A 24,639-nucleotide genomic window follows, 5' to 3' on the forward strand; every position below is an offset into this window, starting at 1 on the left:
CACTTACCAACCTGAAAATGATCAAGTTATCCCAGCTGTTTTCTGTTAGTCTATCCTCTATACTTGCTCATATAAAACCCACAAAGCCATGAGCTCTTGCACAGTAACCTTTATCATAGCACCTTACTGAATGCAGTCTTAAAATCCAAATACATGACATCTACTGGTTCTGCTTTAACTATCTTGTTAAATTCTTAAAGACCTTAATGAATTTGTCAAAAGCAGTTTCTCTTTCATAAATCATGTCAGATCTTCTGATTGAATTCTAAGTATCCGGCTACGGCTCTATAATGGATTCTAGCATTTTCCCAATAGTTTCCTTCTTTCTGTCTTCCTATTTTCTTGAAAAGGGCATCACATTAATAGTTTTCCAATCTGCTGGTACCTTTTAAAAATATGGAAAAGCTCAAGTGATGCATTCACTACTTCTGCGTCAACTTCTTGTAAAACTAATGTGGAGGCCATCAATTTGCCTAGTAACTTGGGGACATAAAAACACAAGAAATAGGAGGTGTACATAACAGGAGTATTTGGGTGGATGTATCAGCGACTGGGGAAAGAGACAGCAGCCTATAGTTCCATTTTCCATGTAAATCCTTTTGCAAATTCAGCCTGTCAGTGGATCATTTCACCCTTACCCCATGCCATATCATTCACAAGCTTTACCAGAGCAGAAATGGATGAAAATGAATTGATAAGTAAAAATAAGTTGAGGGGGAAGTAGAGGAATAGGAGAGATACAGAAGCAGAAGAAAGCAAAAGTGTAACATGAAAACAAGAAATAATGGAAAGACCAACACTTAAAAATTGACTGCCCCCTTAGCTTCTAATGTGTTGGGCAAAAAACACATGGTTATTTTGAATCAGAAGTGTGCCACCTGATATATTGAGTGTAAGCAAAAGATGTGTCCACGCCCTTCATCTGAAATAGAGCAGAACAATGGATCTGTATGTTTGTTCTACTTCCCATGAGCATCTAGTTAAGCAAACTTAGACTTGGTTGTGAGATCACCAGGGAATATCAGGCACTGTAGGCTTACTGCCTGGGGAAAACAGGTTCTAACCAGTAGACAAGATTCATGTCCCAACGAGAATCTTCGTCACATTGCGCATGGTAAAGAAAAATCTGATATTCCTTGTAAATTAAAGTTAGGAGTGTTAATGCCTGTTTGAAGTGTTGCATCACCTTGAATTTTGACCAAATTCAGGGAAACCTAGTTAGCTTGTGACCTAATAGGAAGGTTTTTAAGCAATGCCACAAATTATAAACAGCTTGAAAAAATACTTACCTGAATACAGAGCTGTGAGGAGCAGGAATTCTCCCCACATTCAAACTACACTGCCAGGCACTGCTTACTTTCCTGATCAAGATCTTACGCACTCCCTGCTATTAGCTCTCCCATCCAAGCACTGACTTACCCAGACCAGCAGGACCTCTGTCTGATATCTGCCCAGTCGCCCCCTCCTTACTAAATGATAATGATGCTCAAGAGCCAATAGGAATTCATCACTAGCTTATCTGTTTAGGTAAGGGGGACAATTCCTGCACTCACTCTGCATTAAAATTATGATTGAATTTATTGGCCCCTAACCACTACCATGCTTTATCCAATGCCACATGAGATCAACTAGTTATATGAAAAGAGCCAATGCTTAACTAAGTTGAAATGTCATCCTTGTCCATTTCTAATAAATTAATTCTATAAATCTAGACCCCTGGCACCAATCAGAAAGCAGCTGTTCCCTCACTGACTCCATTTTCTTTCACGTTGACTGCCTTACCAATATTTAACTAGTGAAAGCATCTTTATATTATTGATGTAATCACACTATCTGGTACATTGAAATAATATCTGCATATTTTGTTTATGGTAAGTGCTTGGATATTATAAGGCTCCAGAGATTTTGGGAAGGGATGAGAAAAACAGAGTAGGCCATTCTCCCTCAGGCCTGCTCCCCCATTCAGTGAGATCAAGGTTGGTCCTTAATATTTCCCACCCAAATTCCATAACCCTTGATTCCTTAAGAATTCATCAATCTTAGCCTCAAATGTACAAAGTAACTGAGGATCCACAGATCTCCGGGTAGAAAATTTCAAAGATTTGCAACCTTTTAAGTTGGGAAGAAATTTTCTGTCACCCAGGGAAACAACTTCTAGGTATGTATCTCTCAGTATTTTGTATGTATTAATGAAATCACCTCTCATTCTAATGAAGTCAAGACTGTTGGACAATCCCATTCTGTTTCTCTGCAGAGAACAGGCCTAAGAATCAATCTAGATACCATTATTTTGTTGAAAATGTTAATTTTCAAAAGAATCGCCATTGAACTCTTGCTAACAAACTAACCTGGGTATCCCAGCACTGGCCCAAACAGTGTCCATTAGGACTTCTTCATGCTGTAGTGGAGCAAGTGCTCTCCAGGATTCCAAGAGTTCGTCTCCCCACCTGCAACTGTCTGTGGAAGATATAATAATTAATCTTTCAGACACACTGATGGCATTATTTCAACTATTCATGCCATTTATTTCAAGTCTAATTTTGATTTTTAAAAATTAACTTTTTAAAAAATCAGTTATTCAACAAAGCATGTTGGAAGAGCACCAAAGTGAACTAGAATTGGGCATATTCAAGTTATGATATTAACTCTAGATTTATGCCAGGTCCAGTTTTGAAAATCAATTGAAGGATACTAGATGCTGCTTAATTCACTTCAATACTGACCCTCCTTGAACTAAATTGTTCTAACTACTGAGATGGAGAGATTTACAGTTCAGACCCTATCCAAAAACTCAGCAAAAAGGTGGTAGATTTATATATTCAATAAACAAAAACTTAAAAATTTCTGTGTGTTCAGAATGTAGTGGCTTACTGCAAAACTGAAACACATTATTTCTCCTTTATGGGAAGCACTGAAGATCAAATGGGTTAGACACTTTACACTCTGAAATGCAAAAAACATGTTAAATAATATTACGCAAGCTAAATCTCTGTTTAATTTATTTATAAAATAATATGATTCCCTTTCAGCTAAGGTAACAGTGCAATGTCAGAAATGCTTAATAACTACACTGAAAAAAAAGACTTCAAAATTTTAAGTGCATTGCCCCGATATTTTGATTAAGTGCAATGGAGGGCACTCTCCATGCTCCACAGTCCACAGTCCCCCACCCCTGCTAATACATCTAGTCAAACAGAGCATTAGAGAATATGAAACAAGAAAAGTACTCTGCTATTCAAATGCACAGACACACTAGATAAAGGAGTTCGTCACACCAAGCAAGCAATCACATTGTTTACAAAATTTGCCACTAAGAATACAATTATGGTGAATGGTTGCAATTCCAACACAGGTTCTGGTGGAATGACACTGATGCATCCTGTCAATTTAAGTATTTTCTCATTGTTCCTACTCTTTGTCTCCCATCACGCTGCCAATTTACTAATAAAATCAATATTGGGGGACAGCAATCTCTATTTATTTATTTATTTATTTATTTATTTGACATTTCAGGTCTTAAGACCTAAAACTTCAACCTACGCCTTTTGTATTCACAGATACTGCATGACCTACTGAATTCTTCCACCGTTCTCTCATTAATACAGATTCTTATGAGGATGAGAAAAATAAATGTTTGATTAGTCACAGGGATTTTTATAGTGGTATATAAAATATAGTAGCAGGTGTTTTTAGGTTTGGGAAGGGGTGTACTCCTTCCATTCTTAACTCTGGCCTGCTGCATACCAACCCAAATGCACCCTCTCCATTTCAGATTCCTCAGAGTCAGTGGAGATGTTGCAACTTTTAAAGAGGTGTTAAGAACATCCCTGCATCTTTCTCTGTGTCCACCTGGCATCTCTTGTCATAACAGAGAATAGAGTGTTTGCCTCACAGTCTGATTTGGGTATGCTCAATGGAGTCATCTGAGTGTAATTAGGACCTCAGTTATGAAGATATTGGCCTGGAACAGAATGCTGACATTGGTTCCCTTATCCTGCGAGTCTATTTGAACCATTTTGGAGAGACAGCATTGGTGTTGTCTCTCCAGTGATTTCAGGTACAAAAAAAACAGGGATCATACTGTTCAGTAGACTTTGAGCTTCATGCCAGGTTTCAGTTCTTGATTTTCACCTGTTTCCTCAGATGATCAAAGGCTATGCAGGCACACAAAGGCAATGGTGAATGTTATAATTGACATCTGTTTCACTGTATTATAGCCCAGGGAAATGAGAAGTGGTCCACATTTTTCAAGGTCTTGTCATTTACCTTCATTGTTGGAGGGTGGCGTTGTACAACGTTGGTAGAGAGCCTTTATTGGTAGAGGACCTTTGTTTTGTGACTGCTTGATTATCATGCATGTTTAAGGGAATGAGTAAGTGATGAAGTAGAGCCTGGTCTTCAAACACATGCACATGCAAGTGTCATATATAGACTGTAGCTCGGCTAATAAGGTAACGGTAACCTTTAGGTTTACTGGGCAGCAGTGATCCTTGCCCTCCCTTATGCTTCTCAGAACTGGATGACTGACAGCAGACTTCTTAAAGGACTGAACAGATACTCAATGCTGTCTCTACAAAAGCCTCCAAATCTAAAGTCAGCATTCTTTCCCAGTCCGACGTATCGAGTGTAAAGACCCTAATTACATTCAGTTAGCTCCATTGAACAGACTATTCATTTATATTATAACACCAGACTCCCAAACCTTGGTTTTGGAGTGGATGCAATGTAGGTCTACTGGGCAACAGTGATCTTTTCCCTCCTGTATGCTTCTGAGACTTGAACTACTCACAACAAACACCCTAAAATACTGGAGAATCATATTATCATAGAACTATACAGCATGGAAACACACCAACCAGGGGCACCCTTCTATATTAACCCCATTGCCCAGCACTTGGTCCAGACCTGTCTATGCCTAAATGATTCAAATATTCATCTGAACACTTCTTAAATGCTTTCAGTGACCCAGCTTCAACCACTCTCTCAGGCAGTGCATTCCAGATACCTACCACTCTCTGGGTGAAGAAGATCCTTCTCATATCCCCTCTGAATCTCTTCTCTTTACCCTATTCTAATGTCCACTAGTTTTATCTACCACTGATATGGGGAAAAGTCTCCTGCCATCTACCCTATCCATCTCACCAGTGCTGTCCTTGAAGAATCCTCCAAAGACTCACCTCCACTTAAGTAGCAGTATAGGAAAAAAAATCCAGAATCTGTCAGCAGTATAAGGATACATGATTTTAAGATATCTTTATAAGTCACATGTACATCGAATCACAGTGAAATGCATCTTTGCGTAGAATGTGCTGGAGGCAGCCCGCAAGTGTCACCTCGCTTCCAGCGCCAACATAGCATGCCCACAACTTCCTAACCCGTACGTCTTTGGAATGTGGGAGGAAACTGGAGCACCCGGAGGAAACCCACGCAGAAAGGACAAATTTAGGATGGGAAGTTTTCTTCTTCACATGAAGAGTGACCCAACATCTGGAGTAGACTTGCAATAATTCATTGAATTCTATGACAAGGAGTTGTAGTCTTTCTGGTTGAATGTGCTAAAATAGTTGGAATAGTCTTTCTCACCTACACCCATGTTGCGATGAGTAACAATTATTAGTAAAGATAGATACCCTGAAACAATTATATGGATGATGTTCTCTATATTTTGATTAGAGGGAATGAATAATAATATTCTGCAAAATGCTAAGTTATCTATGTAGCTTCAAAATAGGTATTCCTTAAGCATACATTAACAAATGCCAATAAAATAATGAAAATCTTCTAGATGCTCTAGAGCTTTAACTTTACAATAATTTTGTTAAAAATAACTTACAGCCATCTGCAAGTGCTTGTTGGAATTGTCTCTTGAAGGTCGAGCTCCTGTAAGCTCCTGACCTGATTCCTTTGTTGCGTATAGCTTTCTTACGTACCAGCGTTAGTGAAGAGAATGGACAGTCTTCCAGTGGATCCATTTCTTTTGTTTGGGCCTAAAGATAAAAGCAAGTAGACATGAGTTTAGTTTAGCTTTCATTTGGTAAGGGCTCATTTCACCTAACCCTTCCTTCAGATTTTGAAGATAAGATTAGTAGATTACAAGAAAAATGAATATGTGAAAATGAATAATATTTTACCGTAGTTATTTTAACCTGTTCAAGCTGCTTGAATGTGATTACTAGTAATAACCTTTTTGAGCAACAAACTCCTGGTACTTCTACAGACATTGTTAAAATCAGAATTACTTTTGTGTATGCATATGAGTATTACAGATGTTAAATGACTACTATTGGGACAAGAGTCTAACCTCTTTAATATTTAGGCCTGATATTTTGGTCAGTAAAGAAACAATGGTGTTTGCTGCTGACTTTCATGACTGAAGAAGGGTAGTTACAAAAGGCTATTGATAGGTTGAGTGAGTGGGCAAAAACTTGGCCAATGGAGTTTAATGTGGGAAAGTATGAGATAATCACTTTGGTCAGAGGAATCATAAGGCACACTATTATGTTAATGGAGAGGATTACAAATGAGTGAAGTACAGAGGGATCCAGGTGTTCTTGTGCATGAATCACAAAAGGTTAGCAGGCAGATGCATCAATTAGTTAGGAAGGCAAATGGCATCTTGGTCTTTATTGCAATTGGGTTAGAATTTAGAAATAAGGAAGTATTGTTACAGTTTACAGGTTGTTGGGGACACTGTGCACAGTTCTGGTACCCTTATTTAAGGTCATACAGTAAAGCTCCAAATAATCTGGCATGCATGGGACTTTGGTGGTGCTGGACTAGTGGATTTTCCAGGCTATGGGATGTCCATTAATACCCCAATACATTTTTAATTATAATAAATTTCCCAGTGAACCCAGTGAGTTGGAAGGGTGCAGGAAAACCAGAGAGCCATCAACAAGTGTTAGATCCAGGGCCTCGGCAAGTGGGAAGGGAGCATGGGAACTGGGGCCCCAGCCAGTGGGAAGAGAGTGCAGAAACTGGGGCCCCAGCCAGCAGGAAGGAAGTGCAGGTACTGGAGCCCCGGCCAGTGGGAAGGAAGTGCAGGTACTGGAGCCCCGGCCAGTGGGAAGGAAGCGCAGGTACTGGGGCCCCGCCCAGTGGGAAGGAAGCGCAGGTACTGGGGCCCCGCCCAGTGGGAAGAGGGTGTAGAAACTGGAGCCCCAGCAAGTGGTGAGGAAAAGACAGGGAAATTGAGGGCTATGGGGAACTGGTACTGAAAAGGAGTTGAGGCCTGGGAAAAATCGTCAAGATTATATTGAATGACGGGCAGGCCTCAGGGGCCAAGCAGCCTACTCCTGCTTCCATTTTCTCATATTCCGAACACTACCCACGGAGATCTGGTGATCTCTGTAACACGGATTTCCACATTCTCGATTTTTTTCCTCAGTCTCAGCAGTAAGAGATCTCTGGTTAGAGGAACAGTTAGGTAATCAGGCAGGTTATCAGCCAAACACATTGAAAAATTCTCGCATGTAGAAAACCAGGAAATAAAAAGTGTTAATCTTTAACAGACATTTTATACAGAAGGAAATAAAATTTGGTCAATTGTAGCAGCTGAAATATCACAAACAGAAAATGTTATTTTATGTATGCCAACTGCCAGGTTGTGAACACAATGGAAACCAGGCTGAATACAGGAAGTTCACACAGGAAGGAAAAAGGAAATAGAGGCAAAGAGAGAATACAAGAAACAACTGAACAACAAGATAAAAGACTTAAAGTGAACATAAAAGACAATCCAAAAATATTCAGGAAAATTACTAAACAGGGAAGGGGTTATCAGGGGAGAGGTGGGACTGATCAAAGACTAGAAAAGAAACCTACTCAAGGAGACAGTGGTACTAAGTACTCTACATTAATCTTTATCGAGGAAGAAGATGCTGCTGGATCCTTAGCAAAGGAAGATGTTTCTGAGATTCCGGATAGGCTGAAAATTAATGAAGAAGAGGTTACTAGAAAGGCTGGCTGCACTTAAGGTGGATCAACCACTTGGCCCAGATTGGATGCAACCTATTTGCTGAAGGAAGTAAGGGAGGAAATTGGAGAATTCCTGGCCAAAATGTTCCATACATCTTTAGATTCAGGAGTGGTGGCTGAAAACTGAAAACTGCAAATATTATGCCCTAGTTCAAAAAGAAGTTTTGGGATAAATCCAGTAACTGCAGACCATTCCTGATGGTGGGGAAAGTTCTAGAAACAATAATCAGGTGCAAAATTAGTGGTCACTTGGACAAATATGGATTGAGTAGAGAAAGCCAGCATGAATTTGTTAAAGCTAATCTGACAGGAATATTTGTAACAGAGAGAGTCAAGAGAGAAATGTGGTTATAGTGGTAATATGTAGGCTTGCAAAGGGTATTTGTTAAAGTGGTACATAATAGGCTTATATTAAGATTGAAGCCCATGGAATAAAAGTCATGTGCACATGTAATAATGATTTTAAATACACTTATCAAATCCCCTTTCATCTTCCTCTGTTCATACAAGAACAACCCAACTTCTGCAATTTATATGGATAGGCTGAAGATGCTGATATATACAAAAACAGTACTGGATGTCAGAGACTCAGCTTTCAAAAGACTTGCAACACCATAAATCATCAAATACCAAAGGAAAGTTTAAACAATTCCTTTTAGTGGTATATAACTTCCTAAAATAGTTTCTAAAATAGTTTATTTGAATGTTGTGACTCTTAAACGTTTTCACTCAAATGGCCCTGGATCGGAAAAGCTCATGTGAACTCTAATTTTTTTAATTCCCATTCATTTTTTGAAAAGCTAAAGTGACAGTACTTCTTCAAACTCCTCTGTGGAAAGGAAGAAGAGAATAGATGAAAGGAAGAGAGACCAACATTCAGAAAATAACTTACTTGATGTAAGACAGCAATGTATTCTCCAGGTATTTAAAAAAAAGTTGAAGTGGTTGAAATTAATCTGAAAACAACATATTTTGTCTCATAAGAGTACCCCTCCGCAGCTGGGATATGAGAAGAATCAGGACAATCCTCAATTTAGCAGTCATTCACAGCTCATGATCATAAAGAGCAGTGTGTTTCACATTTCAATAGTTAGAACACATTGGAGACTTATTTTTCTGGAAGTTACTTTAAGTGGATTTGCACTAGTCCCACTAGCTTCCCCACCTTCCAGATCAGTTGGTGGGCTGAAGAGAGGAAATCATAATTGACCCATGTAGCTACCAAGCCAACGTTAATTATGAACGTACTTCTTTAATCGACATCTTCATTTTCTGTTCCACTCTATTTGCACAATATTCACCACATACTAATCTTGTCAATTTCTAATTGCATAAATTAATAAGTAGGGTGTTCATGAAAGCAATTGAGTGCATTAGCACCCATTACTCTATTAAAGCATCAGTAGTGTCAAATGCAAAAGTGATGTAAACACTGATATTAAGGTTTAGTCTGCGACACATCTTTTAAAATGAGGCAAACGATAAAGGCAGATTCAGGTGAAAGAATTTGTAATTTTTTTACAACACATACCTTAGTACCACTAGAAGGATCATATGCATTTGGACTGCTGGTACGATATCCATAGTTTTCACTTTTAAAGGTTTCCTCCGCATCCTGCAAGTGATAAAGTATATTTGCAAATGATTTTGGAGATTTTAGATCTTTACAAGAAAATGTAAGTCATGCAGGGGACTGAGTGACTAGCACCTCGTTGTTTCTGGGATTATGTTCCTTCAAAGCAGTTACCTTTGAGTGCAAGAATGATGAAATTATGTGGATGTGCCTGGCCAGATATTTTTGCATATTGGGAACCAGAGTGTCAATCCTTGCCTGTATGCAATTTGCTTTTCTGAATAGATTTTATACTCTCTAATAACAGATGAATATATACTGAACAATATGAATCTTAGCAATAAAACATAATTTTCAATACTGTTATATGAGCTAATAATTCCCCTTTAATTCACTGTTATTTTGATTAGTGTTATCATAAATTCAATAGTCTCTTCTAAACTTGTGCAATCTGGAATTATGTGAAAATAATAATGGTTTATTCATCCATATGCATAATACCTGGTCACTTTGCTTTACTACTTCTTTTGCTCTGATTTCCTCTTCTCGTGGTATTCTCCTAAAGGTCACCAAGGCACTGACATTCAGGGAAACCTCCAGATCACCATAACGCTCTTTCACGTGTCTTGTTGAAAGTACTGGGGAACTTGGTTCCAAGAGGGTTTCCTGATTAGAGCAATTAATGACAGGTGCACTACTTTGTTGTTCCCTTTTGTATTTCATGCAGCAAGCAACCTGGAACATCCGGCACAGCTGCAAATTGAGCATCGTTGCCTACAGCAGAGAGAACAGTTTAAGACAGAAGATAGGAGAAAAACATGCAAACTCAAATTACCAATCTAATTAATTGGTGAGTCCAAAGAACTTACAAAATCTTGGCATAGAAACTGTACGGTGTGCCAACATTGCTTCAGTTTTGGGCCTGCTACTGCAAAATTTGGCAATGCTAGGTTCAGGGGCAACAGAAGGCTGACATTTGGAGACTTGATTGAAGCCAGGATAGGGGTTTGGAAGCAGCTGATGTACTGCAATGGACAGGAGATGAAGCAAAGGTGGGGGGGGGGGGGGGGGGGGGGGGGGGGGAGGGGGAATATCTTTGACCAGAGGTGACCTGGAAATTTGCTCCAGGAAAAGTCAATTTTCATGATAAAATAATTTTCGTACTAAAATAAACATGATCAAACCTCTTTGATGATATTACAAAGCCATTTCTACTGAATTATACTTTAAGTGGTATAAAACTGGTCTCATTCTTGGCTCCAGGGACTTTAAACCATTTCAGTAAATATAATGTACCTCTCCAAATACAATATGCTCTTGGTAACTATGCTAAATGTTTAAGTATTTAAATAGAGCCTTTTCTGTTTTCCAAATATTACAATGCCCATCACAATAACTCATTAATGTTGGAATTGTGGCCTCTGTTACTTAGGCAAATACAGCAGCCAATTCACACGCAACTAATTCCCACAAACACGACATGTAACCAGTTAAACTATTTGTTGATGCTTTTTACATCCAGATGAATTAAGCTGTTTAGATTATATTGGATTTATTTTCCTCCTTTATTTTTTCTTCTGAATTCACATCATTACATGTGTCAAAACATGAGTGAAGTGTTTTCACAAATGTAGGAGGCACAGTATAATATATCCAAACTGATAGTGGTCCGGGCCACAGTCTCTAGTTGGAGCCCAACTCCAAAACATCAGTGAAGTTCAGGGTTTCCCCCAAAACAGTGACCGGTTTTCAGTGCAAACAAAAAATGCAACACTGGGAGAGGTCCCATGATCCCCAATTTCCCAGATGTCAATCCTGACCTTGACATTCACTTGGAACACATTTAAAGCATTTAAAACATGTAAACTAAAATGAAATCAAATGAAAAGCTTTACTTAACCTTCTCTAGGCACTCACTTTACTTGCACCCAGTTTAGCTGGCACAGATTTAGCAGATGGATTTCCTAGCCTGAGCAATGGGAAATTTGGAAATTTTTACTGCCCTCTTGGCCTCTGGTCCAACCAGGCTCTGAGAAGTCCCATAGTCAGCATTCTGCTGAGTGGGAAGATCTGCTCTATAACCTCTGCCCTGGAGCTACTGAGTTATGGGCACTTCCACCAGCAGATCTGATGCAAATCTCAGCAAAATTTACCCCGTTGAGTTTTTAAGCTGTTGGTACCGTTTGCATGTTCCAGTGTCTGTGACAATGTTACGTTGTTGAGAAGCAGACATGCCACATGAGTCTCCATCTAATCAGGACCACAGTATGAACACAAAAACAATTATCATGTTTAAAAGGCATCTAGACAGGTACATTGATAGGAAAAGTTTAGAGGGATATGGGCCAAATGCAGGAAAATGGGACTAGCTCAGGAAGACAACTTGCTCGGCATGGACAAATTGGGCTGAAGGACTGTTTCCGTGCTGTATAATTCTATGACTTTCTGACATATGCATGCAGAACACGTCCATGATTAAAGATACATTACCCTGATCGCTGCTTTTTAAGGCAACGGTGAAATACAAGTGAGATATATACATATTTATTGAACAGAAACTATAAATCTGGATTAGTAACTGTTTTATGTACTCTTTGTGGTATAATTACAAGGCTGATATCGAATCAAATTTTGAACTGTGATTCTGGATTTGAAATCAAGTGGTGTTCTTTTTCTTTATCAGACATATTTGAATTTGGTACTTTAATTCCTGAAGTCTGTGTTGGATCCAACTACAGATTTTGTCACCAATTTAACCAAATATCTCTTGGATCCACAGATCTATGCTATAGTTCCCACCTCCCACTTGCGTGAACTTGAGGGTTTGACCTGCTGGGTATTTTGGTGAGTTAGTGGAAGGTGCCAAGAACACAGATGTACTTATTTGGTTTGAAACTGTGTTCTTCTGGTTAGTGTCACAACCATTTTTGGGTCAACTGCTTATGTTCAACTCTAGAATCCAAATTTCATTGAATGAGCCCCAAGTGTGGTCTCAACCTTCTCTATATAGTCATAATGTAATAAGATTGTCCATCTTTACATCGTTGATCCTGCTGCAATAGGTATTGCTTATTGGAGCCTAATATCATTATATATGGCTAATGATCATTTAAGGATCTTCCCAGTAACCACTTTTCCAAATGCTTCCTTGTTAATTTGTGCATAAGTGAATTCACTGAGAGTGCAAGAACAGAAATAACTTAAGAAATTAAAGCAAAGGTAGACCATTCAGCTCCTTGTGTCTGCCCTGCTATTCAATAATATCATGGCTGATCTTTTACCTCAGTGCCATTTTCTTGCACAAGTGCCATAATGTTGATTCCTTAAATATTCAAAAATCTATCAATTATATATTCACAGCTATCTCAGGTAGAGTTCCAAAGATTCACAACCCTATGGACGAAGAAATTTCTTTAAAGTCTTAAACTTGAATGGCCAACCCTTTACTTTAACATGTGCACCCTATTATTTGTTATCATTGGGAAGGTTTGCTCCCCCCCCCCCCCCCCCGCAGTAGTTATTCAGCAGTATGGGGGATCAAATTTAAAACTGGTTGGCTTTGAATATGGATTTTGTTTTTGTGGTACAATTTGGTTTGATTGGAATTCTGTAATTGAATTGCATAGTTTTGTGCATGTTCTGCATGCACACTGGAAGTACACAGCTTAGGTACTGACATAAATCCATCAGCAATAATGATTTGATGCCAAAACTGAGCTGCATATGTGCACCTAAAGAACTGTACTGTTTAAACTGTTTCACAGGGGACAAGATCTGAGCAAAACTAAGCCCTTGTTAAAGTGCACTATTTAAAGCAATTCTCAATTACTTTCAGGTTTGTTGAGGATTGAGCTGAAGATGACCTTGTTTGTGCTCAATAGGGTTGAAGAACTTTGCTGCAAATATTGTTGTGACTTTTTTTTAAGAGTGAAGTGAAGATTGTCTTTTTCTTAAGAACATATAAGCACTTCAGTCAATGCTGGGCACATAATGCTTTCATTCTGGAAGCCATCCATTGTGCCCAGGATAACTTAGTCCCCACTTTGGACCAGAATTATCTCCTTACTCCATGGTTCCTGTCTCAAGTATAGGCTCTCAAACATAGAAACAATGAGTGAAAATCAAAAGCTGCAGATGCTGGAAATCTGAAGTAAAGGTAGCAAATGCTGGAAATGTTCAGCAAAGCAGTAATATTTGTGGAAAGGGAAACAGAGCTAATGTTTCAGGTCAGAGACCCTTTGTCAGAACGGGAAGAGAAAAAGCAGATATGTTTTTAGTTGCAGATTGGGGAGGTTGGGGAGGGATGAATAGGATAAGAGGAATATCTCTGATAGGGCAAGGCCAGAATTCCTGTGGGGCTGTCAATGAAGTCACCTGGCTGATGGGTTGATGAGGGAAAGTAGAGAGAGAGAACACAAACAAAGGAATGTAGAAGCTGCACAGTGGAGAGCTGTAGGAAATGTCATCAGGCAATGCTAGTGGAGAGAGAAGGACAGCCAATATTACAGCCCTCGTTTCACAGCTTTTACATTCCCTTATTCATGTGAACAGCGAGCACCAGAGCAACAAGGAAGGTAGTGAAAGTGCACATTAGATTGTTAAATATTAACTCATGGAGTGGCCTCCATTTCACTTTACAGTGACTTGTTTATTTATTAGTTTTTTTGGGATTCTGGTAATCACTGTCAAGGTTATGACAGAGTCATCCATGCTGGCAGATGTGGAGTCACTTATCAGCCAGAACAATTGAGGAAGTTTTCCTCCACTGAAGGGCATTGGTAAACCAGATGGATTTTTACAACAATCTGTTAACTTCATCACTACCAATGACTCGTTTTTTTAAAAATTAATTCCAGATTATTAATTGAATTCAACTTTCATAACTGCCATTGTGGGTTTTGATCTTGGGTTTCTGACTTACCAGTTCAGTGATTCAGCTATCAAGCTACTAAAGCATTATGCACAAACACTAACCATAATTTGACAATTACATGGACTAGCTCTTTGTCATGGCCTGTTGGAAGGGCTGGAGGAAGAGCAAGAAAGGAGGCAATGATCAGAGGCCCTTCCTGAACATGTTGCCAAGTGTATCTGCTCACCCTTTGGCTCTGCTGAGGGCACTACTCCACAGCATAAAGCTCAAATGAAGAGCATTCTGTTTTCACATACAGAAATATCTCAACAAGATCCTGACTTGGGCCGACAATAGGAATGTTATGTTTGTGCCACACAAGTGCCAGGCAAAGCCCATCTTTAATAAGAAGGCTAATTATTTCCCTCTGACCTTCAAGATCATTCTGATTGCCCAGTCACCCAACATCAATTTTCTGGGATTCACCACAAACCAGAAACTTACCTTGACCAGATATTGCATTACTGTGACTGGTAGGGCATATTGTAAGTGGAGGTCTGCTCAGGTATTGCAGTCTATATAGTTCAAGGGTATCTTTAAGAACTGTGTGTATCATGTAGCATAATTTTAATGTATTGTTTTCCCAGCCACTGCTATTTAGCTGGGGAAGTTTGCTGCATTCAATAAAGGATGCTTGTTGATAGCTCTTTCTGTTGTTAGCCTTAGAAAACAGCAACAATGAAGACCCTACAGGTTCTATATTGTTAACATACTTGTGCTGTTGCTATTTGAGAGAATAGCAAGGCTGTGATCCAGTTCAAATTTAATGGCAATCAGGAAGAGCAGTGATGATGGCAGGCAAGGGGTGGATGGATAAATCAATGAGCTTGAGAGATGCAAGAAGTTTAAGCCATTTGCCTTGTATGCAGGGCAAGTGGAAATATTCCTAAGGGCAAGCGATATTGTTGAGAAAATGCAGGAATGAGAAAAATGACCATACACAAGAAAAGGAAGGAAATATTATTACTTGCCTTACCTCGGCCTATCCACTGCTGAATCTATCAAATACATTTGTTGAATTTTGACAGGGTTATGTGGTCGCTGACATCTGGAGGCAATCTGAGTCCAGAGGTAATGGAAAATCCAATCTCTAATCCCATGGGCAGAGAGCTGGTTCCAATCCTTGGGGGGTGTCCGATACTGGGATAGGTGGATGGATCTTTTTTTATTGGGAGGAGGATCTAACCAGCTTCAATATGCGCTGGTCCAATTACAGTGGGGAGTGGGGCAAGGAAGTTCAGATGTGTGCTTTGGATTGGGGAAGGGTAAGTGTGTTTTGTTGCTGAGCAGGGAAGCACAAAAAGCTTAGCAGGCTGAGAAGATGCATTCTTGCTAATTTTAGCTTTCAAACAATACAATACAGGCGCTCAGCTTTCTCGAAGAGCAGTCCTCCTTCTCTTTCCCGCTGAGGGACAGGAAACCCACCTGGCCACGGTTAAAACCTGGATGACTGAATCAGTCTGAGGCACATAACCTCTTACTAATATTTAAAGTGCCGACTCACTTTCTTGTAGTAGGATGATTGCCCACAATTCATCCCTTAGTTTATTAAAACCAGAGCTGTGTGGCTGGGGGCTTAGGTTTAAGATTTTAAACCTGAGCCCAACTTATTTTTGGTAGTTACATTTAACCCCAGATCACAAAACATTTTGACAACTGGAGCAAAGGAGCAAGATTCCATGGCACTGTTGAAGGAAGAGTGTTACTGGTTGACCAATATTCATCCTCGATTACCATCACTTGAATAGATGATATGATCACTTTTCTAATTGTTGTGCATATATTGGCTGGCACATTCTGAACTTTACCACAGAAACTACACTTAAAGGAGTTAATGGCTATGAACTATGGTGGAGGCAGATACATTGGTCAAATTCAAGAGATTACTAAATAGGCATATGGAGGAATTTAAAATAGAGGGATATGTGGGAGGAAGGGGTTAGATAGTCTTAGGCGAGGTTTAAAGGTCGGCACAACGTTGTGGGCCGAAGGGCCTGTATTGTGCTGTACTGTTCTATGTTCTATGTTCTAAACACTTTGGGCTATCCCATAATCATGAAAAGCACGGCATAAATGATATATTCTTTTAAATTTTTATCTAAAGATCAGCAATACCAAATCACAATTAGAACTGAAGGACTTTACACATAGCAGGATATAAGCCAAATGTGAACTCAAAACATATTTTTATATTTCATGCAGCATAGAAGAGGCCGCTTGGCCCATTGAGGCTATGCTAGCTCTCAGAGCAATCCCATCAATCCCATTTCTCCACTTCTCTATAACCTGTTTGTTCTCATTTGACATCAATTCCACCCTGATTCACAACTACTCACCTACACTAGGGCTAGTGTATTCAGGAACCAGTTAACCAGCTAATCAGCATGTCCATCCAGGAGCATCCAGGGGAGTTCCACATGGTCACAGGGAGAACATGTAAACTCCTACTTCACAACATTATAAGCAATCATAGCTCCAGTAACATTAGCAAAACTCAGGGTTTTGCATGGTAGAGTACAACAGCCGGACCTCCCTGTATTTATGCATTGTCCTAGAATAGCCAATATCCTGAAGTACCCTTCAGATTCCAGGGTTAGTACTAAGCTATATTCAAGTTGGAATTCCATCTTAGCAAATTCCCAAAGTAAGTTCATTTGTTTTGGTTCAAAATTAAATAATTGAAATACTACTGATGTTGGAAACCTGAAATATAAACAGATAATTCTGGAATACTTAGCAAGTTATGCTGCATCTGTAGTGAAAGAACCCCAGTTAACTTTGCAGCTTAAGGAACTTTCATTAGAGCAGATCCTTTTCAAGCTGATCAGTAGGCTGATAACAGACTATAAAAATAACATTTATTGCATTATCTTGTAAACAGAACCGGTTCACAAATGTCTGTCAGGGAAGGGAATCTGCACTGCTCACTGGTCTGGCCGTTACTCTTAACACATGGGAAACATTTGGGGATGGGTAATAAATATGCCTGTCAGTAAAGTCAGATAAAGAAAGAAAGATATGTTTCTTGTAAGAAGTTAACATCTGTCTAGCCTCAAGTCATCCCAATTTCTTGACACCCTGTCAGCTATTTTGAAATGTAATCACTGTTGTAATGTAGGAAATATGGTAGCCTATTTGGTTCCAGTTTGCTCTCTCAAGCAGCAATGTGAAAATGGCCAGATAATTCTGTTTATGTCATTGATGGAAGGATAAATAATGGCCAAAACACAAGTAATAAATCCCCTTCAGTTCCTCACATTCTGTAGTGTCTGCAGGTTCTAAGCACTGCTTCTTCCTAAAGCAAATGATAGAGGTAGACCTACCAATAAAACATGTTTTATCGAAGGCAGCCATCTCAGCCATCAGCAGTTTTGAACAATGTTTCAAAAGTCATACCATTATGGTACACACTGTTCTTAATGGTATTCTAACATTCATCTGCTTTAAACATGGGAACTTTGGCATTCATCTACAAAAGGAAACAGCCTGAATATAATGACTAATTCAAAAGGTATACCTCCAACTGTGCAGTACACCTTCAGTTGCACACTGCATTATCAAGCTGTATTTTGTGCTCCAACCTCCGCAGTGTGACTTGAAACAACAAACTTCCTGCTTAAAATTGAGAGTATTATCAATCGAGGTACAGCTGACACTAAAGGAAATTAAAAGGATGCATCTGCATTTTTTTTGCCAGATTTGCAGTGTATGAGAACTCAGCCAAAAAACAACAAAGTTCCCCACAGCCAGACAATAAGAATTATAGACTTATTTCAATGTCTTGGGAATGTGCTTTCGAGCTGAAAGTTTTCTGGGGGATCGGTGAAGACTTCCTCGCAACCAAACTATTAGACCACCAAAATGGATGTCACAATAATTCATGCCTGTAAATTACAATCCATGCAGCAAGGTACCTTTATGCTAGCTGCAATTTACATTGAATTACACTAAATTGACTCTGCAGTTGGCTGTACATACCAGCAGGGGGCCCAAAAACATAACTTGTTTGCTTGTTAAAGTTAACCTCCACAGCTCTTTATGGTGGGAGAAGTGCATGGTGCCTTGTGTGGGTGCTGGCCATCTTACAGGACACAAATCTAAACTGGGAAGAATTCCACAACTTGGGTGATAGTGGCTCTAAAGCTCTTGGACTCTGTAGAGGAGGCCTTGTTTGTGCGGGTGGAGAGCAAGAGAGACAAACTGTATCTGAAAAAGGTCATTAGCCCCTCCAGAAAGATGTCAAAAGACAGTATGTGCAATTAGGCATGGAGGACCATAATGCAATGTCGAAAAGAATTTGTAGTTTTCACAAGTTGTTAGCATCAGTAAATGCAGTTTCACATGGTACCTCCTATCAAATGCAACATTAATTTCAGACACTGCTTACTTCATAATTCACCTACCACTCTTGTACTCACATTCTCCAACAGTCAGAATTCAGATTGAATAGTTATGTTTCACCTCACCCTCACAAATTTAGCACTGCTGCAAGGCTTACTCCCACAATAACAGTTTGCACACACAGGCGGCTATTTAGCCATCATAGCCACTTCACCCAAGCTGGTGTGGCATAGTCGCTGATACACATCTTTCTCTCACTTTCAGGAGCACAACTACCCTGATTTAGGCTAACAGGTGCCTGTATTATCTCCAAGTTGGACAACTCAACATTATATTGCTAAGCCTGAAGGAACAATGTTTGAAATATTTCCGACACACATACCTTGTTATGACCTTGCACATTATTGTCTACCTGCACTGCACTTTCTCTGTAGCTGTCTGCAGAATTTCTTGTGTCTACACTTTACTCTGTATTCTGTTATAGTTTTTACCCCATACTACCTCAATGCACCGTGTAATGAATTGATCTGTATGAACAGTATGCAAGACAAGTTTTCCTCTGTACCTCGGTACAAGTTCCAATAATAAACCAATACCAATATCCTGTGCTGTAACTAACTGACTTGCTGCAGTATCAATAGATGTACTGATCATGGTGTTCTGAATTGATAAAGTGGTTATTAAATTACTGTAGTTGTCCCCTTCTTCAAGTGTGCAAGCAACTCTATTCATCATTTCTTCTATTTCCAGCTCTTCACTCTTTGATTACAGTGCATGAATGGACCTCAACAGATCTGTTCTGCACTGTTGCACACTTGCATCCAAGGCAAACAGCATCTTTTTGCCAGCAGTTACCTTCTTCAGAGACTTGTACCTCCATGCAATGTATCTTCTTCTATGGCAACTAAATCATTGGGTCACCTTGAACAGGCATTCTGAAGCCAGGTAGCTCCTATAACGTCCCTAACAAGTCTATGTTTCTCTGTTCTTCTGGATCCATGTGACTTGTACCTTCCTGTTCTCCCACTAAATCCACTTACAGTTTCCACATGGCTCAGCTCTGAAAACGATGCGGCCATTACCATTTCTGTAGGCTTGTTTCCTGCCTGCACCGCAGAAATATGATGTAAGCAAAACTATATTTTTCAGTGCCATGTCCATATTGGTGGCAGTTCTTATTACTGCTTCAAGTGTTATGTCGAGCTTGTGCCAAGCTCGTAATTCTAAAGGTGCTGGGTTAAAATTGTCTCGTCAGGACTTTTACTGTGTCCTCCTTTGGACCTTGTTTTCGGCACCAATGTCCCCAATATCTCTGGCCTTAATTTGCACCATTAACAATATCACCTTTTGGCTGGACTTCTCTGTTTGTCTACTCCTGAGACCCTGATGATGCCTTTTGGTCTCAAGAACATCTCCCATTTATTCCATACATGAAGCGAGGGCTGAGATCTTGCATACTTCTCACGTTTGCCAATATGTCAGCCATATATTCTGCCTGCCATCACCACTGTATTACATCTCAAACATGATTATAGCCTTGTTAACTCCCTCGAGCAGCAAAATTCCAAACCATCCAAGTGTATGTGTTCATAAGGTCTTTTGTGTCACTGTTCATTGAAGTAAATAAGATAGTGCTACCAAAAAAATCCTTTATTGAAGGTAGTCAACATTCAGCTAAGAACGGTGTTGGTGCAATAACATATCAAAGGTCATACCTAATGATACACAAAATTCTTAACGGTACACTCGCATTCTTATATATAAAACATTAACTTTCTGTGGTTCATTTATGAAAACACCCAGATGCTCTTGTACATAGCATTCTGTTGTCTCTCTTTCTTTAAACAATACTCTGCTTTTCTATTCTTCTATTTCATAAATTTCGATAAGATCTCCCCTCATTCTTCTAAATTCGAGAGAAAATTGGCCCAGTCTACTTAATCTCTCTTCATACCACACACTTGCCCTCCCAGCCTCCAGTCTGGTGAATCTTTGCTGCACTCCCACTATGGCAACTATACCTTTTTTCAGATAAGGAGATCAAAATTGTTCAACATACTCCACGTGTGATCTCACCAAGCCCAATATAACTGCAGAAAGACATCTTCAGTCCTGCATTCAAATTCTCTTGTAATAAATGCCAACATACCATTTTTCTTCCTAAACTGCTTGCTGCACCTGCATGTAAGATTTACATGACCTGTGGAAAAGGACACCTTTGAACATAAATTTGTTACCATTTAAGAGATAACCTGTTTTTGTGTTTTGTGCAGCAATGTGGACAATCCCACATTTTTCCACATTATATTCCATCTACCACATTCTCGTCCACTTATTTATCTATATCTTCTCTATATCTTCTACCCTACTTATAATCCCACTTAGTTTTGTATCATCAGCAAACTCGGAAATATGACACTTGGTCCCTCAGCCAAATGGTTGATATAGACTGTGAATAGCTGGCACCTGAGCTCACCCTTGATACCCCATCAGTCAGCCCGCCAACCTGAGAAAGACGTTTATTCCCATTCTTTGCCTCTTGCGTGTTAATGAATTCTCAATCAGCATGTTATCAATTCCATTTGCTCTAACTTTACTGACCAACCTTCAGTAATATTATTGACTTTGGTATTTGAGAATAAACTGGAAATAACATATAACTGTAACTGCAGCAGTATTTAACAAGTCTTACTGGGGCCTGTGTTAAGTTTAATATTTCAATTAATGCTCTAGAAAGTGCATTTTTAATGTGTAGTCAAGACAACAACTACAGTAAAGGATGTAAAATTAGTATGTGTTAAGCTCACCACATGACTTGACTTTTGATGCATTGCTGGACCAGCTCTGTCCATTGTCTGCTGTTTATGAGGTGTAGAACACATGGTCCTGTGCCATAGTTTCACTAGGTTGGCACCTCATTTTTGAGAATGGTTGGTGCTGTTCCTGGTAGACATGCTCTTCTGCATTTTATTTGCACCAGGATCAGTCTGCTGACTTAATAATGATAGGATGATGGAAGCCAGGCTGTGAGGTTACAGATTGTAGTGGTGCAGGTTGTACTGTTGCTGATGGTCTAAAGTGTCTCTTGGATGCCCAGTTATTAGCTGCCATTTGATTCTATCCTGTCTTGCATAATGATAGTGCCTCACAACATAATGGAAATGGTAATCATCATGTGAAGATGAGACTCATTTCCAATGAAGAACATATGCCATAACTCATCCTCCCCACCAACACCTGCATGTCCTTGGACAACTAACCATATATTGATTCAATGTATCATTGTGCAGGAGGAGATGATTCTGTCATCTTTGACTCTCTCACAAGTAGAAAACAAGCTATGGCTAAGGCAAAAAGAGTAGGATGTTATAAGCACTGAAATAAATGTTTTTTTTTACAAAAGCCAGGTAGCCCTAACTATTTGGACAAATGGATGATTTATATCATCTGATTCTCTGCGACTTTTTAATATTTGCTACTCACCTCATTTGGCTCCGCAGTGACAAACAGATGGCAGAAGAGCTCACTTGGTGGTCTGCAGGGGTTGCGTGTGACAAATGCAAACTGACAGTCAGATGGTTGACACGTGGTGTATAAGATTCTTTTCAGGGCATGAGCCATCAATAGTATCTAATCAAAACACAGCACAGGAATTATTTGCAGCTGCACAATTAAATATGTGTACAGTACTTTATGTAATATTTTAATTAAAACAATAATGCCCTACATTTCAAAGCTTCAAACCGTATTTCTTCAAAAAGCCAGGATGGTGAAGCAGTTTGCAATTCAACCAAGGTGACCAACATTCTGCAGGGAAGCACTATTCCAACCACTTCTTATTATTAATTCTCATCCAAATGGCTTTTGAAAACTGTAGCCTGGACCTTTCCTTCTGTTCTCTCTGCAGTGACTCATCCCCCTTTCTCTTTATCATGAAACTTTTACCTTTGACTTTCTCAGTTCTGATGAAAGGGCATCAACCTGAAATGTTAACTCTGTTTCTCTCTCCACAGATGCTGCCTGACCTGTTGAGTATTTCCAGCATTTTTGGTTTTTATTTCAGCTTTCCAGCATTGACAATATTTTGCTTTTGGGTTGTAGTTATGCTGGAGGAGGAGAACCTCAGAGCAATCAGTTAACTGGTAGTATTCCCTAACTCATTCTTTCCCAACAGTATATCCCTCAAGTTCTAAATCTCCTGTAATGTGTAGTTTGTCTTCACACTGGCCTTTATTACAACAGATTTGGAATATCACAAGGGTGCTGTGCTGCAGTTGTTTTGAGAATTGGGTAAGACCATTTTGGATGTTAAGGCCAAGTTGTTCCTGTACAGCTATAACACTGCATCCAATGCAGGTGTGTCCTAGTCACAAAAAGCAGGACAAATCCAATCCAAAAATGATTTCCAATCAATCTACTGTAAATCATTATGAAAGTGATGGAAAGTGTCATTATCAGTGCTGTCACCTATGTCCAGTTTTGTCAGGACTACATATTATCATAGCCTAGAACCAAATATGAATTCCAGAGATGAAGTGAGATGACTGCCCTTGGCATTGTGACATTGAGTTTTGGTAAAACTGAAGTGATTGGGCATCAAGGAGAAAACACTCCAATAAATGGAGTCATATCTTGTACAAAGAGACATGGTTGAGGTTTTTGAAGGACAATTATCCCAGTCCCAGGAGGAGTTCCTCAGGGAAGTGTCTTGGGCCCAACCATCTTCAGCTGCTTCATCAATAACCTTCCTTCCTTCATAATGTCAGAACTAGAGATGTTCACTGATGATTCTACAATCTTTAATTCCATTTGCAACTCCACAACAAATAAATCAGACCATGCCAACAGACATCAAAACCCAGATAAATTCAGGCCTGATTTGATAGGTGGCAAGTAATATTTGTGCCATAAAATCAGAATCAGATTTATTATTGCTGACATATGATGTGAAATTTGTTGTTTTGTGGCAGCAGTACAGTGCAAGGATATCAAAATCTAAAAATTACAAAAATAATTAGTGCAAAAAAAGGAAGTGTTCATGGGTTCACGGATCATTCAGAAATCTGATGGCAGAGGGGAAGAAGCTGTTCCTGATTCATTGAGTATGGGTCTTCAGGCTCCTGTACTTCCTCCATTATGGTGGTAACGAGAAGAAGGCATGTCCTGGATGGTGAGGATCCTTAATGATGGATACTGCCTTCTTGAGGCACTGTCTCTTGAAGATGTCCTCGATGGTGGGGAGTGTTGGGCCCGCGATGTAGCTGGCTGAGTCTATGACCCTTTGCAGCCTCTTGTAATCCTGTGCATTGGAGGCTTCATACCAGGCTATGATGCAACCAGTCAGAATGCTCTCCACCATACATCTATAGAAATTTGTAAGAGTTTTTGGTGACATACCAAATCTGAAAGTACAAGATAATGGTCTTTTCCAACAAGGGAAAGCCTAACCCATTACATTCAATGCCATTACCAACATTCTGTGGGTGACCATCGACCAGAAAATTGTAAGCTGCAGCCAAAACACCTTTATGGTGATGAAACAGCATAGATCACAAGATCACAAGACAAGAGAGCAGAAGCAGGCCATTCGGCCCATCGAGTCTGCTCCAAGTAAAGGGAAATAGAAATGAGAAATGGGGAATGGGGGAAGAAGAAGAAGAAGAAAAAAACACTATTCTAATCCCAATTACCGGCCTTATCCCCATATCCCTTGATATCCTGACTATTTAGATATCTATCTATCTCCTCCTTGAATGCCCTCACTGATCTGGCCTCCACTGCTGTACATGGCAAGGAGTTCCACAAATTCACCACCCTCTGGCTAAAGAAATTTTTC

The 24,639-nt window shown here is 39.5% G+C and overlaps 1 protein-coding gene across 2 annotated transcripts in view; it reads right to left on the bottom strand.

Annotated features, from left to right (window-relative positions):
• Positions 1–24,639, bottom strand: part of sh2d5 (SH2 domain containing 5) — a 48,546-nt gene that overhangs the window by 10,999 nt on the left and 12,908 nt on the right. The window contains exons 4-8 of one of the 2 annotated variants that reach the window (XM_052039634.1): positions 22,287–22,433; positions 10,052–10,324; positions 9,509–9,592; positions 5,834–5,987; positions 2,349–2,457 (exon numbers count right to left, since the gene is read on the bottom strand). In XM_052039634.1, coding sequence (XP_051895594.1) covers positions 2,349–2,457; positions 5,834–5,987; positions 9,509–9,592; positions 10,052–10,324; positions 22,287–22,433 — 767 coding nt within the window. The remainder of the gene's footprint in view (positions 1–2,348; positions 2,458–5,833; positions 5,988–9,508; positions 9,593–10,051; positions 10,325–22,286; positions 22,434–24,639) is intronic. The other variant, XM_052039635.1, reaches the window with a different exon arrangement.

The sequence above is a fragment of the Pristis pectinata genome, chromosome 26, assembly GCF_009764475.1.
Source record: "Pristis pectinata isolate sPriPec2 chromosome 26, sPriPec2.1.pri, whole genome shotgun sequence".
NCBI lineage: Eukaryota > Metazoa > Chordata > Chondrichthyes > Rhinopristiformes > Pristidae > Pristis > Pristis pectinata.